Source organism: Desmodus rotundus, chromosome 8, assembly GCF_022682495.2.
Source record: "Desmodus rotundus isolate HL8 chromosome 8, HLdesRot8A.1, whole genome shotgun sequence".
Lineage (NCBI taxonomy): Eukaryota > Metazoa > Chordata > Mammalia > Chiroptera > Phyllostomidae > Desmodus > Desmodus rotundus.
Genome location: NC_071394.1, coordinates 133,976,687 through 133,991,862, shown reverse-complemented (window position 1 = coordinate 133,991,862; position 15,176 = coordinate 133,976,687). Strand labels below are relative to the sequence as shown.

The window sequence follows — 15,176 nt, the reverse complement described above, 5'->3', positions numbered from 1 at the left end:
GAACCCCGTTTATGCTCATTAAGCACACGGGCTCCCTCACGGCCACAGACGAGCTGCTCCCGGTGGGGATCCACTCTCCTAACTGTTGTCCCCGGTTCTCTCGGTTGCTTTCAGTCCCTGTCGTGGCCCCTACAAACATCCATGGAGGCGGAGGAAGCCGGTCTGACCTCGTCGTTATGTGGGAGGTAATTTCCTGTCCAACTGAGTTATTTTGAAGGGAAGCGGGTTTACTGGCCAGGAAGAACACTGACAAACAAATTGGGGGTGTAAAATCACACGGCACGAGAGACGCCCGAGGAAGCCTCCCCTAGAGGAGGTACTGGACACATTCATTATTCTACCAAAATGACAGCCTGTGACTGCTGGGGCCCCAGCCTGTTCCGAGTGTAAGAAAAACCACCTCGGTGTGCCCTGAGCGGGGCTCCGTGGCGTCCCCAGGGTCACTGGGTGACCGGCACAGGGTTTGATTATTGCCTCGGGAAGTAGACTTGGCGTAGGAGTGGGACCCTACAGAGCGCAGGTGGAAAACCGTGATTTCCCCACGCTGCTCTCTGCACCCTTCCAGCCTGCCCCTCCGCACGTGCAGATGTGAGCTGAGCAGGCGGAATAGCTTTCGGTTCATCCTTCTTGAGTTCTGACGTACAGGCTCGTCTTGTGCGTAGGAAAAAATTCCGCCTGGCCCTGGCCAGTGTGGCTCGGTCAGTGGGAGCATCATCCTGTAGACAGAAAGGCGGGGGTTCGATTCCTGGTCAGGGCACCTGCCCAGGTTGCAAGGTCAATCCCCAGTCAGGAAGCATGCAAGAGGCAACCGATCGATATTTCTCCCTCACCTCTCTCTCTCTCTCTCTCTCTCTCTCTCTCTCTCTCTCTCTCAAAATGTCCTTGGCTGAGAATTGAAAAAAAAAATCAGCCTGGCTTATTATTATAAACCTTTGACTTCCAAACAACCTAAAGTTTCTCCTTTCCGGGCGCTCAGGCCACCCTCAGCCTGGAACATCGGCGCCCTGAAAGGCGCACACAGTCCCGTTCCGCGGCTTCTCAGACTTGCTCCTCAGCTTCTCCTTCCTCATCACTGCCGGCCTGCAGCCACCCCGGGGCTGCGGGAGGGAGGCCCCGGGAGGCCAGGGGCAGGGAGGCATCTGATTCCTGGCTCACTTGTCATTGGACGCCGGGGTGCTGGGGTTTGGCACTGTTCAGCCCTTTACAGAAAACATTTGCTGACCTCTATTTTTAAAAATTAAAGTCATTTCTTCCCTGTGGTTTTTCTTGGAACATCAGCTACGCAGACTCTCCCGGAAACTCCATTCACAGATGCTGTCCCCACTCACCACTCATTCCGGCATCACGTCCACACAGAGGCTGAGCCAGTCCCCCCGGGCCCGAGCTTCCTCAAGAGGAGTCTGTGTATTTAGGGAGGGATGCGAGCATGAGGTTTGAGCCACAGAAGGCGTGTGGGAACTCTTTTAATTCAATGAACGCTAACTCTGTTAAAGCAGCGGGCGTGGTGGGAGTACAAAATGAGCTGGAAAAGCTCTGAGCGCACCAGGCCCACGGGCCAGGACGGTCTGAAGCCAGTCCGGGAGGAGGTGAGACCGGGCGGAGGTGAGACCCGGCACCGCCCCAGGGCACCATCACAACAGGCCTAAGCTGTGTTTGGGAAAAGAGCCTGGGGAGAGGGAGACCATTTCAGGCCTAAGCCACTGCTCTTGGGCAAGAATTCACACCAACTGGCTTTTCAAATTCATTCTAAACTCAGGCAGAATCCACCCTTTTGTGCCGAAGTGATGGTTTGCACCTTATTACTCAGACTGCTGTTCACGGGGGGCAACGCAGCACCATGCACCTGGAGCAAGCCCCCTCCTTTTCTCCAGTGCCAAATAATGTGCATTTTGTGTCTATTCGTTTTGCTTCCGATAACCTAGACACGCTCTCTAGCTCTTGGAATGTGGAAAGCACTGATTCCTTTGTTAATCATATCTTTATTCATGTCTCACCCTAACTTGTACTCCCAGATACTTCAGAGTTTGACGGGGTCGTGGCGAATGTTTCCAGTACATGTGACAATGAAGTTAGGCCGATGGGATCAGGTCCCACCTGAGTGGGCACTCAGAGTCAGGGCACTGGCCCGGAGAGGGCCTTCGGGCCTCCTGGTCTCTCGGCGCCGGACTCGACCCCCCCCCCTTGTCCTTCAAAAGCAGACCCATCCCTTCTGTGAGTGAGCAGGCATGACCGGGCTTCCAAAGAACCTCTATTTTCAAAACAGGCCACAGGCCAGTTTGCTGACTCTTGGTCTGTACTGAAGATTCAGTTCTTATACTCACTGTGCTTGAGATTTATATCTTTAGTCTTTATCAACTTTAATAGATTTCATGGCCAGAGAGTGTCTGAATTTCTTATTCTACAGCATACTTCCACTGCTTAAAGGAGAAACTCTCTTTCTATCTGAAGTAGCTATCCGTATTTCTCCATCGCCTGGCGCTCTGCCCGTGGAGAAGAATACCGCATCTCGCCGTGTAGAATGCACACATTTTGCCCAAGGTTTTGAGGGAAAAATAAGGGTGCACATCATACATGGGCATAATGATTGCTCACCATGCGTACAATAATGGGTGTAGTAATCCTGTGTATTGTGCACAAAACATGTGGGTGCGTGTGTTACATGGCAATATACGGTGGGAGGAATAGCCCAAACACATTCTCGTTCACCCGCTAAGCTAAGCACGTTAGGCTTCCCCGAGAAACCCGCCTGCTCGGGGGACCAACAGTACAAAGCCCACCACTTCATCAGCGAACTGACCATCACACCAAGTCTGAGGCCAGAGGAGCCTCAGAGGCCAGTCGAATGCCTGGCTGACCTTCTCTGAAAGCTCTTGCACCACCCAGTGTCCCCGCTGCGTTTCGGGTCTCCCTGTGGGTGGCAGGGTGTGTGCTCCCTGCCCAGTTCAGGACCTGGGCCTCTCTCCCTCTGTCCATTGTCCCTGTTGCTCAGACCGATCCCCATGGGAGAGCTGGGCGCCGGCTCAGGCCATGTCCATGAACAGGAGTACAGCAAAAGCCACGGGGGAGTAATGCGGCAGGGAGCATGTCGGCTGCCCAGCGGGCGGGTAGGAGGAAGAAGTGGACACCGCCCTTTCGTGCTGGGAGCCTGTCGGCCGTCAGTGCCCTGGCCACCCAGCCCCCGCTCCACCCGTCTCTCCTGCCATGCGTGGTTCCCCTCGTTTTCTTTGCTTCCAACGTTCGACTAAGTGCAGTCTCTTCTCTGTGTAATTTGCAGCTTTCCTTTTCTCTTAACTCCACTGCTTCCGATCCCCAGTACTGCATGTGACCCCAGTACCGGTGGCCACTCTCCATTTATCGGCCATTGCCCCGCACACCTCCAGCTCTTGTCCGAGTTCCGGAGGGGACAGGAGCTGGTGGGCTCTCTGGAATACGGGGATTCGGCACCACAGTGGGTCACAGGTCAGAGTCAGCGGTGCCCTTGGTTTGAAGGGCACTGCTAGGGAGCCAGATGTCACCACAGGGTCAGTATGTGGTACATAGGCACCGGAGGGTAAGGAGGGCCCCAGAGGTGGACCTGTGGGCATGGGAGGCCAGCGTTAGGTCCTGCCCTGTGTGCCTATTTAGTCTGTGGACATTTTTAGGGGGGCGGAAAGCACCTTCCTTTGGAGAAACTAAATAAAGGTCATGGTTTTTCAAGGAAAACTTTCTGATAAACAGGTGGAAGATTTGTCTAAATTCAAGCACAAATTCTTTTTCATGTATTTTATGTGATTATCACGTTTATTATCTGCAGAGCTCTGGGGAACTGGTATCCATTTTTGTTTTGGAATTTTAATAAGTTTAGGTTCTAAATGAATCTTAAAGAACTTGGTCTCTGGGAATTAGCAAAGTTTTCTTTTTTGTCTTTTTTTTAATGTCAGGAAAAATGCACACTGATGTTACTGCTAATGAAGATGCAGGTTTAAAAATGTTGCAGAGGTCCTTTCTACTTTTGTGTTTGAGTAATACTAGTCTGTGTCTTAAAGCAAATATTATTACACAATAACTACATTACCTATATTTTACATGCATTTGTTGAAAAATTTTGTGAAAGAGAAACATAGTTAATAAGTTATTTTGTACTGAGTTTAACAATTCATATCAAAATATAAATATAAAATGTTTTAACCTATAAAATCTTGCAAATTTCTAATTTATTTCATAACTTGTGAACAGTCCTGGAATGAAAGATAAACATATATAAACCTATTTTACGTTTCTATTTAAAACTTACATCGATTTACCTGAGTATCTGTAATTGGGACCATTTCCCTAACTGGCATTGCAAACAAAAGAATTGTTATTTTTCCACGGCTTCCTGCACTGGGACGAGTAGCCTAGCATGCCCGTCCCTAGACGAGACACGAGAACTAGTCAGTAGCTCTGTGAACCCTCGGGTAGCACTCAGTGGCCGATGGCTTCTGCCCCAGCCCATTCCGGAAGAGCTCCAGAGCGGAGGGGACTTTGGCTACGTCGTCATGCTGCGGCCCGTCGGCGGGACCACCTGGACCACGCGAAGGGTGCCGGCGGTGGAATCGTGCAGGTTTGTGTACAGAAATGAGAGCGTCAGCCCCCTCTCTCCCTTCGAAGTCAAAGTGGGCGTGTACAACAGCGAAGGGGACGGGGCACTGAGTGCCGTGGCTGTCGTCCACTCCGGGGAGGACGGTAAGTTGTGCCCGGTCCCGCCTGGGCCTCCTGGCGCTGGGCGCCTGGTTTGCATGCACGTCCCGTGAAGCTCTCCGTTAAAGATGGCTGTGTCTCTTCTCTGGATGGTAGAACCTCAGCTGGCCCCGAGGGGAACGTCTGTCCAAAGTTTCTCTGCTTCGGAAATGGAGGTTTCGTGGACGGCCATCGCCTGGGACAGGCACACGGGGCGAGTGCTGGGCTACGAGGTGAGCCCCCGGGGTCACCCGCCCTCTGCACAGCCAGGGGCTCCTGTGGTGGGTCCGGTGTTCCGCACAGCCAGCCTGCTGCTGAGGACACAGCAGCCTGTGCCCACGGCTGCAGAGCGGGGTCTTTCCTATAGGAGCAAGCGAAGGAACCCGGGCTAGCCTTGGACATGTGACCAGAGATTACCTCACTCAGTTATTCAAATTGCAGCCCTACTTGTTCTTTCTGGGGGTGGGAGGGAGGGACCGCTCATGCTCACTGATGTTAAACCTTAGCAGAATTTCACGGGAAGCCTGCTCTGTGAGGCAGAGCAGGCTCGAAAAGAATGTCATTTTGGAAAAGGCAGTGAAGTGATGAGAGAAATCCTAGATTCTCCTAAATCTGTCATTCAGAAATAGAGCCTATATAGAGTGAGAAAAATCACTTCCTATTTATGGGCCTCATTTTCCCAAGGAGATGAGAGTTATTACCCGGCAACAGAGTCCTTTATTTTGGAGTTAGAATAGAAGTATAACCCTAAACCCCCTTGATTTTGCCTGCGCTGTTGTTTTTTCCTTTTCACGTGAATCCTCCGGTCCAAACACAGGGCCGTGCGTACTCATCTGACAGTGGTCTCTGCCCTTCCAATCCCAGAATGCCTCACCCCCATCCAACCCTGTAGACGTCGCTAAGCCATCCCCGGCCTCGGCCGCCCTGTGAACCCTTCTCTGAACTGCCTCGTGTGGCCTTCCCTCACCCTCTCAGAGCACCGTGCTGGTGCCACTCAAACCCGCCCTCTGACCTCCTCCCACATATGCACTCTGACCTCCTAACTGGGCCACAAGGGGCTCCAGGGCAGGGACCGCGCTTCCCTCTCTCTGTCTTTTCCCATGTGCCCAGAACAGCGCCGATGCACAGGAAGCCCTCAGTAGAAGCTGAAGGATTAATTAGGCTGTCAGTCAAAGAACTCCAGAGCAAGACTTCATGCCGGAAGTCTTTGACTGATGGTATGAATCTTGTTTTGGCCTGACTTACTATATGCCCTTTGCTCCAGCTGGTAACCTCTGATACATCGTGACATATTTCATTTTGGCGACCTAAAAATCCCAGCCTCTCTCACGTCCACTGTGAATTCGCGCCCTTGAATCGGCTCGCTCTGAAGGGTAGCCGGTCTCTGCTGTTTCTGTGTAACCCACTCCGCCAGAAGACGCCCCGCCATTCCGGCCCCTCGGCTTCCCCGCCCGTGGCGGCTGATGTGCGCTCTGTTTCGACAACCAGGTCTCGTACTGGACAGAGGACTCCCGGGAGCCCTCGACCGGCCGGGTGCGAGTCAGTGGGAACGTCACGGCCAAGACCATCACGGGGCTGAAGGCCAATACCGTCTATTTCGCCTCCGTCAGAGCCTACAACACGGGAGGGGCGGGGCCCTCAAGCCCCCCGGTCAACGTCACCACCAAAAAGTCTCGTAAGTACAGCTCCCACGCCACACGCCAGCGCCCACCGTGGCCGGAGACTCGGGCCTTTGCTGTGTCCCCCTTTCACCCCACCCACCTCATCAGTCCACTGATTGCTTCACGCGGTTGATTGGATTGCCTGTTCCATAGGGATAACTGTCGGAACTTTCTGGCAACAATCGAAATAGCCTGTTCTGACCTTTTTGGCATTCCAAATGAGGAGCTCCCCTGAGCATGGAGGTGACATACAGAAAGCGCAATGTTTGCGGACTCGGGCTGTGGCGCCCTGTCCAGCCTGAGCTCACGGCGGACCCCCGGCCGCGGAATGCTGGGTGTGCGTGTGGTGGCTCAGTCCCCACCTCCCCAGCCCCCAGACGAGGACGGGGCGGTGCTGTCCTCACAGGGCTTCGCTTGCAGTCGAGAAGGGCGATGGGTAGAAAGGGCCTGGGACACACTTCAGTAAGAGCTTCGGGTCCCCTGTCCTCGTTTTGTCTGCCATGTGAGTCCCAGCGTGCACTCCAGTGTGGTCCTGCCCGGCGAGGAAACCTCGTCCTTCCCTCTGGGGTGTTTCCCCAGTCCAGTTTACCGGGGGGCCCTGAGACCCGGGAAGTGCCTCCTCTGTCCCTTTCCGCCTCCCTGTCACCAGCCAGCATCTGCCCCAGGGGCAGGGCCCCGATACAAAGGGTGAGTAGCGGATGGCTGCTGCCTCTGCCCCAGGGACGGGCCTGGTTTTGCACACGCACCCCACAACAGAGCGAGGGACAACGAGGGCGCACTCTGGTCGGGCGGGACTCAGGCAGAAGTTACTCTTCGTGGTCGCTCAATGTTTTATGCCCTTACGTGTCAGAGAGGGACACAAACTGCCCGTGTTAACAGGCTTTTCCCAGCACGCTCTTCGGTCTCTGTGTGCTCATGAAGAAGAGTCACCAGTTTGCTGAATCCGAGAGAAACTAAGACAGGACATCACGGGGCTGGTGACAGAGAGGCCACACGCCTTACCCGTGGGGTTCTGATCACCTGTGCTCCTGGGAAATAATAGGTGGTTGAAATGGTCTGAAAATCAAGTGACCTGGAGTTTCCTCGCCATTGCAGACGCCGTCAGGTCCACAGGGAACTCAGGAGTCACCCCACTTGTGGCCCCACCCCAGCCAGCAGCCAGAGCTCCGCGGTCAAACTGTGGGTACCCGGCAGACCCCTGACCTGAACCAGAGCAAGACCCCCCACGTCCCTGCTCTCACTCTCCCGTGTGCAGGTGGAAACCCCCGCCCTCACCGCCTCCCCCGCGGTCAGTGCGGCCCTGGTGAGGCGCTGCCGCAGGCACGCTGCGGAAACCGCAGAGCACGGCGGGACTCAGGAGGAAACACACGGGCGGACAAAGGCCTCGGGGGCGGTTCCTTTTCAGCGGAGGGTTGTGAGCCCACGATCCTCAACCCACTCCCCTGCGTCCGCTAACTTGACCTAGACGAGGTGGGGGGGACGGTCCAGACCACTGGCCCCACGTCGTCGTAAAGAAGGATGACGTCACTGTCGTGTACTGTAGGGGGGGCTGCTGTCCACGAATCTCCCTCGGACTCTGGCCCCGCCTCCCACTCTCTCCCAGGAGCCTGAGACAGCTACAGAGACGGGACCCCGTGGGGGTGGCAGACAGGTGCGCCAGGCCGGCCGCCAAGGCCCACATGTCCCTTCCAGCCCCTCCCTCCTCTCACCCCGCGGCATCCTCTTGGCTCCTGGGGCGTCCCCGGTGCCTCCGCGCTCTGGCTGATTGTGAGAAAGAGCTGGAAAGGGCGGGGCAGGGGCTGCCCAGGAAAGGGAAGCTGGGCATGATCCTGGCTCGGCCACAAACTCTCCGTTGACAAGTCACGTGCGTGGTGGACGCAGAACCCTTGTTCTCGTCTGAGAAACAGAGGTGACCATCTTTGCTCGAGTTTGCTCCGAGACCCGAAGGACGTCACGCGCCCGCTGTGCCCGAGGGGCCGCCCTGTGGCCAGGGCCGGGGGCGTGCTGGCAGGTCATCGTATCCCTTTGCGTTTCTTACAGCAGGAAAGCACAGCTACTTCTCCTTCCCTGCTCTTTCAAAGTGTGTGTCAGAAATTGTCTTCAAAGGTCATCGTGGAGGGACATGTGGGGCCACGAGGAGGCAAGGCTGTCATGAGACCGTGGCGGGAGCTGTGATTCCAAGCACTGTCCCTGTGCCTAACTGTGACTGCCCACGTCCTTGAGAGGCCTGGAGAGCGCGGGCCAGCAGACATTCTGCATCCTTCCCGGCTCCCGCTCAGCGGCTGCTCTGCCCCTGCCTCTGGGGGAAGCCAAACCAGGGCCAGAGCCTCGTCGGGGGAAATACCACGGCTCCATCCATTATTCAAGACAATGGAGCCCCCACGAGCCACGCACGGGTCTAGGTGCCCTCAGGCAGTGTCCGTTTTAGCGAAAAGTCAACTTAAAACAAGACAAAAGCCCGTCACTGTGAAGTCACCATGAATTACCAAAAAGCACGGTGAAGAACACAAGGAAGCGGCAGCTGAGCGCAGGTAAGGTGTGCGGCATGTGTGGGCACAGCCATGTATTTTCGTGCGACATACAGACCAAGAGGCGCTGGAGGAGGAGGGACCACCACGCAGAGGGAGCAGCACGCACGCACCCCCACCACCAGGTAACCGTCCTTGCTGGCGAGCAGGCGGGCTGGCTTCGTAAGCAAGCCTCAGTGATTTGCGCCATCACCCAGTGGGCACAGAGTCTTCCTGAACGACGGCTGAGGGCCCCGGAGAAGCACCGCGACCCTCACGGACGGCACTCAGACAGAAGTTGGATTCACAGCTAAAGGAGAGAAATTCTTCTGTCGACCCCAAGAGGAAAAGGAAAAAAGCAGTGGCCACCCTGGGGGGGTAGGGTGTTCAGACCCGGTGGCAGGAAGTGCCTGCGAGGCTTGGTCCCCCGCAGCCCCCGACGCGGACTGGCCGACCCTCTGTTCCTGGCTGTACATACGCAGCCGGCGCGCTCCCGCAGAAAGGAAGCATCAAGCTTTTATCTCATCTCGCACGGACGTTCTCTCGCTTTCCCAAATGTCAGCCCCATGCTGCTACTTAGAACTGCAACTTAAGAAGTTGTTTTGTGAATTGGGCTCCCAGTGTGAACGCCGTGGAATATAAATGCCAACTACAGAAAGGTTGACCGGGGCTGCGGAGGCTGGCGTGCGGCTGCTCTGTCATTCGACTAATAGGAAATGATTTCCTCTTTGGAAATTGCCTGCCAAGATTTCCTGAAAATTAGAAAGGCGCCCGTTTGCCGAGTTTGCGGTTGACTGACGTGGCGCAGCCGTCCGCGCCCACGTCTTGTGTTACCCAGGTGACGGGGTCTGGTTTTCAGGGCACCGGCAACGCCGGCTTCCTCGTAGATGGTTGCCATTCGGTTTAATCGGGCACGTCACACCCGTGGAGCAGAACTGTTAACATGTTCACATTCGGGCCGCGGCCTTCAGAAGCGGCTTTGGGAAACGTTTGTGAAAACTGGGCGAACGGCTGGGACGCTGCAGCCCTCACACTGGCGGGCACGGACGGAAGGGCTCCGGACGATGGGGAAATCAGCTGAGGCCATCCCTCCTCCCCTCCTCGTCTTCCTTTCAAGAAGCACAAAAAGGGCTCAAGCAAGAGCAATGGGATCAGGAAAAATCTGCAATGCACCCTAATTATGTTCAAGGAGCGAATCATTGCAAACACGGGAACCGAATTGTCAGTAACAAACCGCTCTGAACACAGCGGAGGGACTGGCTACACCGCAGCGCCGCAGCAGGCAGCGGCCTCCCCCGGGAGAGAGGGTTAGCAGGTGCTGAGTGTTTCACTACGGGCCGCGTGCCACGCGAGGGCCACTTCACCTTTATGTCATACAGGCTAGAACAGCGATGGACTAGGAGGTTCTAGACTCATCCAGAAGATGGGAAAGCTGGGCCCCTTGGCAGACACTGCAGATGGCCTCCTTTCTCTCTGACTTCAAAGCCCAGCTCTTTCTACCTCCCAGACAGACAGCAAGGAAGGGACAGCATCTCAGATCACGCAGGGGACCGGCCTGTCACTCCAAGAGCTCCTCCCATCAGTGCTCTGCTCGCTTTGCCTCCCTCTGTGCTGGTGGGAGAGGACACAGGTTCAGACGCTCTGTGCCGTGGCCACCGTCCCTGCCACAGAGCAGGTGGAACTCAGTTCTGTCCCCCACCTGGGCCCCACCAAGAGCGTCACAGTGCTGGCCTCAACCGGCTAACTCAGACAGCAGACACAGCCGCAGATGAGACCGTCAGAACCACCGCTGCCGCCGGGGACGTCCGAGGAGGGAGTTTCTGTTACCTCAGTGTTGACCACGTGACATTGTCAATGTGGGAGCTTTGTTTTGCAGAACAGAGATAAGAGAAATGTGTGACAAGAGTGAACTAGACGTTAAAACTGTGACACCTCGTGAGGACCCCTCTATTGTCCCCTTCACGGCTGAGAGCTGAGGGAGGACAGCTGCTCCACGACAGTGGTTGCTGGCGCCGAGCCCTGCAGAAACCACCGGCCTGGCCGGCACGTGTGAGGTGCCAGCTGGCTACCTGCAGGTCTCAGGCCGGCAATGCCGACGGGTTTGCATGGCCCAGGAATGTTCAAGGGTGTGGCCAGTCCCACGGGCCTGTGCATCCCCAGGGGCTGCGGCAGGCTTGGCTGGGGCTATTAGCCTTGGCTGCAGGGCAGGAGGACGAATGGACAGCCACACTGTGTCACCTGCGGGGCTGCCCCCAGCCCAGACCATCACTAACACAGCCTGAGACCGTCACACAGGACCTGGAGTGGTCTCCCTCAGCCCCCCAGGTGCCGAGTCAGGGATTCAGCATCCATGAAACATGCTGGGGGTTGGGGGTGCAGAGTTCAGCAAGGCACGTGGTCTTGACAAATGCAACCAAACACAACAGCACGAATAACCGCAGCTCAGCGTGACGGGTGCGTAACAAAGCAGGCACCGAGCGCACGGGGGCATCGGGGAAACCTTCGTCTCTGCCGCGTCCTGACTGAGCTGTGGCTGGGTGAACAGTGGTGACAACCCCGGGGGTTTGGGGTGGGCAAGGGGACGTAAAACACAATGCCAGTCACACCACCCCTCCCCCAGGGACACAGGCTAAATAGCGGGTGAGTCAAAACTCCGAAGAGAGTGTTTCCATTCCCACCAGGGTTGTAGCACATTAAATACTGTGCTTCCTCAGCCTCACAAATGCCAGTCAAATGCCAAACACCACTTGCTGGGCAGTAGTTTCATCTTTGCCTCTGCTTTCCAGCTGAATTACTTTTAATCTCTCTGAATTTTCAAATCTTAAAGATAATCATGTGGACTGTGGTCTTTGAGCAGTGGCTGTGGTCATGGAGAAGCGGGGGACTCGCAGGAGCGGCCTGCTTTTGGAGAAGTCCTCCCCCCAGCTGGCACTCCAGCTCTCTTGCATGTGAAATCTTCCAGGTGGACCAGACCCATTAACCCCGTGTCCCCACCTAGCGCCTTCCTCCCAGACAACACCAGTCTCAGGGAACTCAAAGCTGCAGTGCGGACTCCAGGGCGATCTCTCCACCTGCGATGATCTTCCTTTTCCCGGGATCCCTGCAGCTGTTGCTTCTTTAAATGACATTCATCCTTCTCACTCTCAGCCCCAATCGACGGGCCCAGGTAGACACACGGCCAACTTGAGTCCTCCACCAGCTTTGTCTTGGGAACTCTAGCCTGGCCTGTCTCTGACCTGCGGGAGGGGAGAGGGGGTGGTGTCTGGCCTCAGGTGTGGTGGGCGGTCCCAATTCCCACCTCGCACACCGAGGATGACAGACAGGTGGCCCAGAGCAAGGCGAGCACACAGCAGACACCACTGTGGGAAGCGGGCAAGATCCTGCTTGGCCTTTTGGCATTTTCTTTTGTCTGTCCTGAGGCTATGCCACATTCTGCCATGAGTTCTAAGAGATTCCCCCATATCCTTCACAATTTATTACTAAGTTTTCCTTAAAATACCTTGAATTGATTGTTACTTACAGCCAGAGCCCTAAATCAAGCCTGAAGGGGAAAAGACTATGAAGAACGAACCCTTCCGGGTCCCCGAGTGTAAAGAGTTTGCAGCCTGAGTTTGTTTGACACGCACACTGATTACAGGGCAGATGGAGCACCAGGCAAAGGAGCCCCTGTCGATTTACATACGACAAAGTGAAGAAACTCAACCGCAACGATTAATAAATTAAAACTGGACGTGCAGCAAGCCATTAGTAATTCACGAGTTTGACACAGACATTCCCAAATGACCGGAATGTGAATGAATTTGCTCACTCTAATTAGAATTAATATCATATTTCCAGTGACACCAAAAACACTTTAGCTTCTCCCATGCAAATGACCTAAGACTTATTGTCGCTTTTCGTGTGCATGGGCCACAGAGTGGCCACGGGCTAATTCATATTCATTTCGATGTTTGATGATCTTTTCAAAGCGCCGAGCCAGCCGCCCGCGAACATTGCCTGGAAGCTGACAGGCTCTAAGCTGCGCCTGAACTGGGAGCACGTGAAGACCGTGGAGAACGAGTCAGAGGTCCTGGGCTACAAGGTGAGCACTGAGCTTCTCCCTCTCACTCACACCCGCCGGGTTGCCAACGAGCCAGGGGGGTCTCAGCCACATAGGACACAAGTTTCATGCATATGGAATAAAAAAGTACGTCTCGGAAATACTTAGCATTGCTGTCTTTAAGTTCCTCATTGAAAAGTTTTCTACCCTGAGGTCCATAGTGCATCCTGGAGCGTGAAGAAATGAAACTCTACAGTTCCCTGGGGTTTTCCTGCAAGTGGCTCTGCTTGCTGTCAGAAGATGGCGGCTTATGTGGGTCGATAATGGGAGATCACCCAGAGCAGATCCCGTCCGTTGGCGAACAGGAGTGCGGTCACACACCCAGAGCACTTCCTGTCCATTGGTGCCTGCGGACATCAATTCCAACACTCGCGTGCACTCGAGAACTTGAAATGGGTCCAAACTAATCAGCGACTCCTCGCAGCAAGCTGCAAAGACAATAGCCTTGAGCTATTTAATTAACGGAGATGAATCTGTTCTCCTTTCAGAAGCATTTGCCCAAAAAAGCAGATCTTTTTCTCAACGCCACACTTTCCAACACAGGCCTGCATTGCGCTTTTCCATCCCAGGTGCACGGCATTTGCAACAACGTGTCTTTTGAGTTCCGTACACGTGTCTGAAACTCAGAGAAGGAACGTGTCCACTTCACTTGATTTGCTGTTTTCTGCAGATTCTGTACCGGCAAAACCGACAGAGTGAGACCCACGTTCTGGAAACGAACAACACGTCCGCAGAGCTGCTGGTCCCGCTCGAGGAGGACTACCTGGTGGAGATCAGGGCCGTCAGCGATGGCGGGGACGGGAGCAGCAGCGAGGAGATCAGGATTCCCAAGGTGTCCAGTAAGTGGCATCGGGGTCGCGGCTGCGGACAGCAACCCCCGCCAGCCGTGGCGCGGAGTCTGGGCTCTGTGATCCATGCAGGTTCTGGTTTAAATGTTGGGTGGAATCGAAAAGGTCTGTGTTGCCAGTTTTAATTGTGAGCAAGAGGTTGATGAGTCAGTTTTTCTTTAATTAATCCCTGAAAGTTGCAACATGTTTATATAACATGAGCAGCCTCATTTGAATCTCAAAAAACAATGACTGTGTGTCCTTGCGCGTGATTCATCCTGTGGGACAAAAATCGCAGCTTTTCCACGGACACGCGCAGGCGGGGAGAGAGGACATGAAGCGCGTGGACAGGCGCCGGTCCCTACGCCCGTGGCGGCCGTGCCCCTGGCCGATCGCAACATCCGCGCCGAGTGGAGTCGCAGACCCACTGGACACGACGTCCCCCACAGAGGCAACGTGCTCTGTCAGGCTGAGTGCAGGACAGTAACGGGTTCTTTCTGCGTTAGAGGAACCACTCACTGGCCTGCCCACCGCGGCGGCGGCGGCTGATGGAACGTCATCGGCCACCACGTGCTGGCCCGGCCTCACCGGCCCGGCAGTCAGAGCGGGTCAGTTCGGGCAGTTTGAGTTGTTCACTTTTGCATTGGAAGCAGACGCCCGGGGACAGAGGGTTGGGGCGCTGCCCCCCCTCCCCTGCACCCCCCCGCCCCCCCCATAAGGAAATGCAGCACAGGTGAGAGGAGTGAGCTCGGCGACGTTCTTAGGAGAGACAGGAGAGCGTGCACTTGGGTCACGAAGAGGCAGCCTAACACGCAGTGTTACTCTTTCTCAGGATACTGTCCTCTTTTTCCACTTCGCAGGTTTGAGTTCCGGAGGAGATCAGGTTTCAGAACCTGGCGACCCTTTCCTGTCAGTGGCTGTCGTGGTTTTTCACTGTTTTGCTCTCGGGCCACTCGTACGACGGATAAACCCATCCACCTCGTGAGGGTTCTGAGGGCAAATTGTCCTGTAAATAAGGTCCCCGGCCTGGCACAGATACATTCTTCTTACAGACTTGTTTGGAAAGTTAAAAACAAAAAGTATATTATTAAGATCTTGTAAATATCTATGGTACAGTAATAAAACAATTTTAAACACGTTTGCATTTTAAAGTTTGCACATGATCGAATACATTCCCAAGGTACCAAATTAAGCCGTGGAGTTTTCGCTGTGGCGGCTTTTACGTGACTTACGTGGAGAATATAAATAACTTCCCGTGCCGACGATGAGAAGCATGAAGTGGATTGCAGTCATCATAGCTAAAACGTGCATTTTTATATGCTACCAGCAATTTATTTCAGTATTAAAAACTGTCACCCGACTTGGAAATAAAATAAAATTACAT

General features: G+C 54.8%; 1 protein-coding gene across 1 annotated transcript in view; it reads left to right on the top strand.

Moving 5' to 3' along the window:
- CNTN6 (contactin 6) overlaps positions 1-14,760 on the top strand; it is a 144,411-nt gene extending 129,651 nt beyond the window's left edge. Inside the window, 8 exon segments of the mRNA XM_053929272.1 lie at positions 115-185; positions 4,470-4,704; positions 4,816-4,931; positions 6,187-6,373; positions 12,835-12,947; positions 13,636-13,804; positions 14,653-14,720; positions 14,722-14,760. Of these exon segments, the coding sequence (XP_053785247.1) occupies positions 115-185; positions 4,470-4,704; positions 4,816-4,931; positions 6,187-6,373; positions 12,835-12,947; positions 13,636-13,804; positions 14,653-14,720; positions 14,722-14,760 (998 nt within the window).
- Positions 14,761-15,176: the final 416 nt, after the last annotated feature.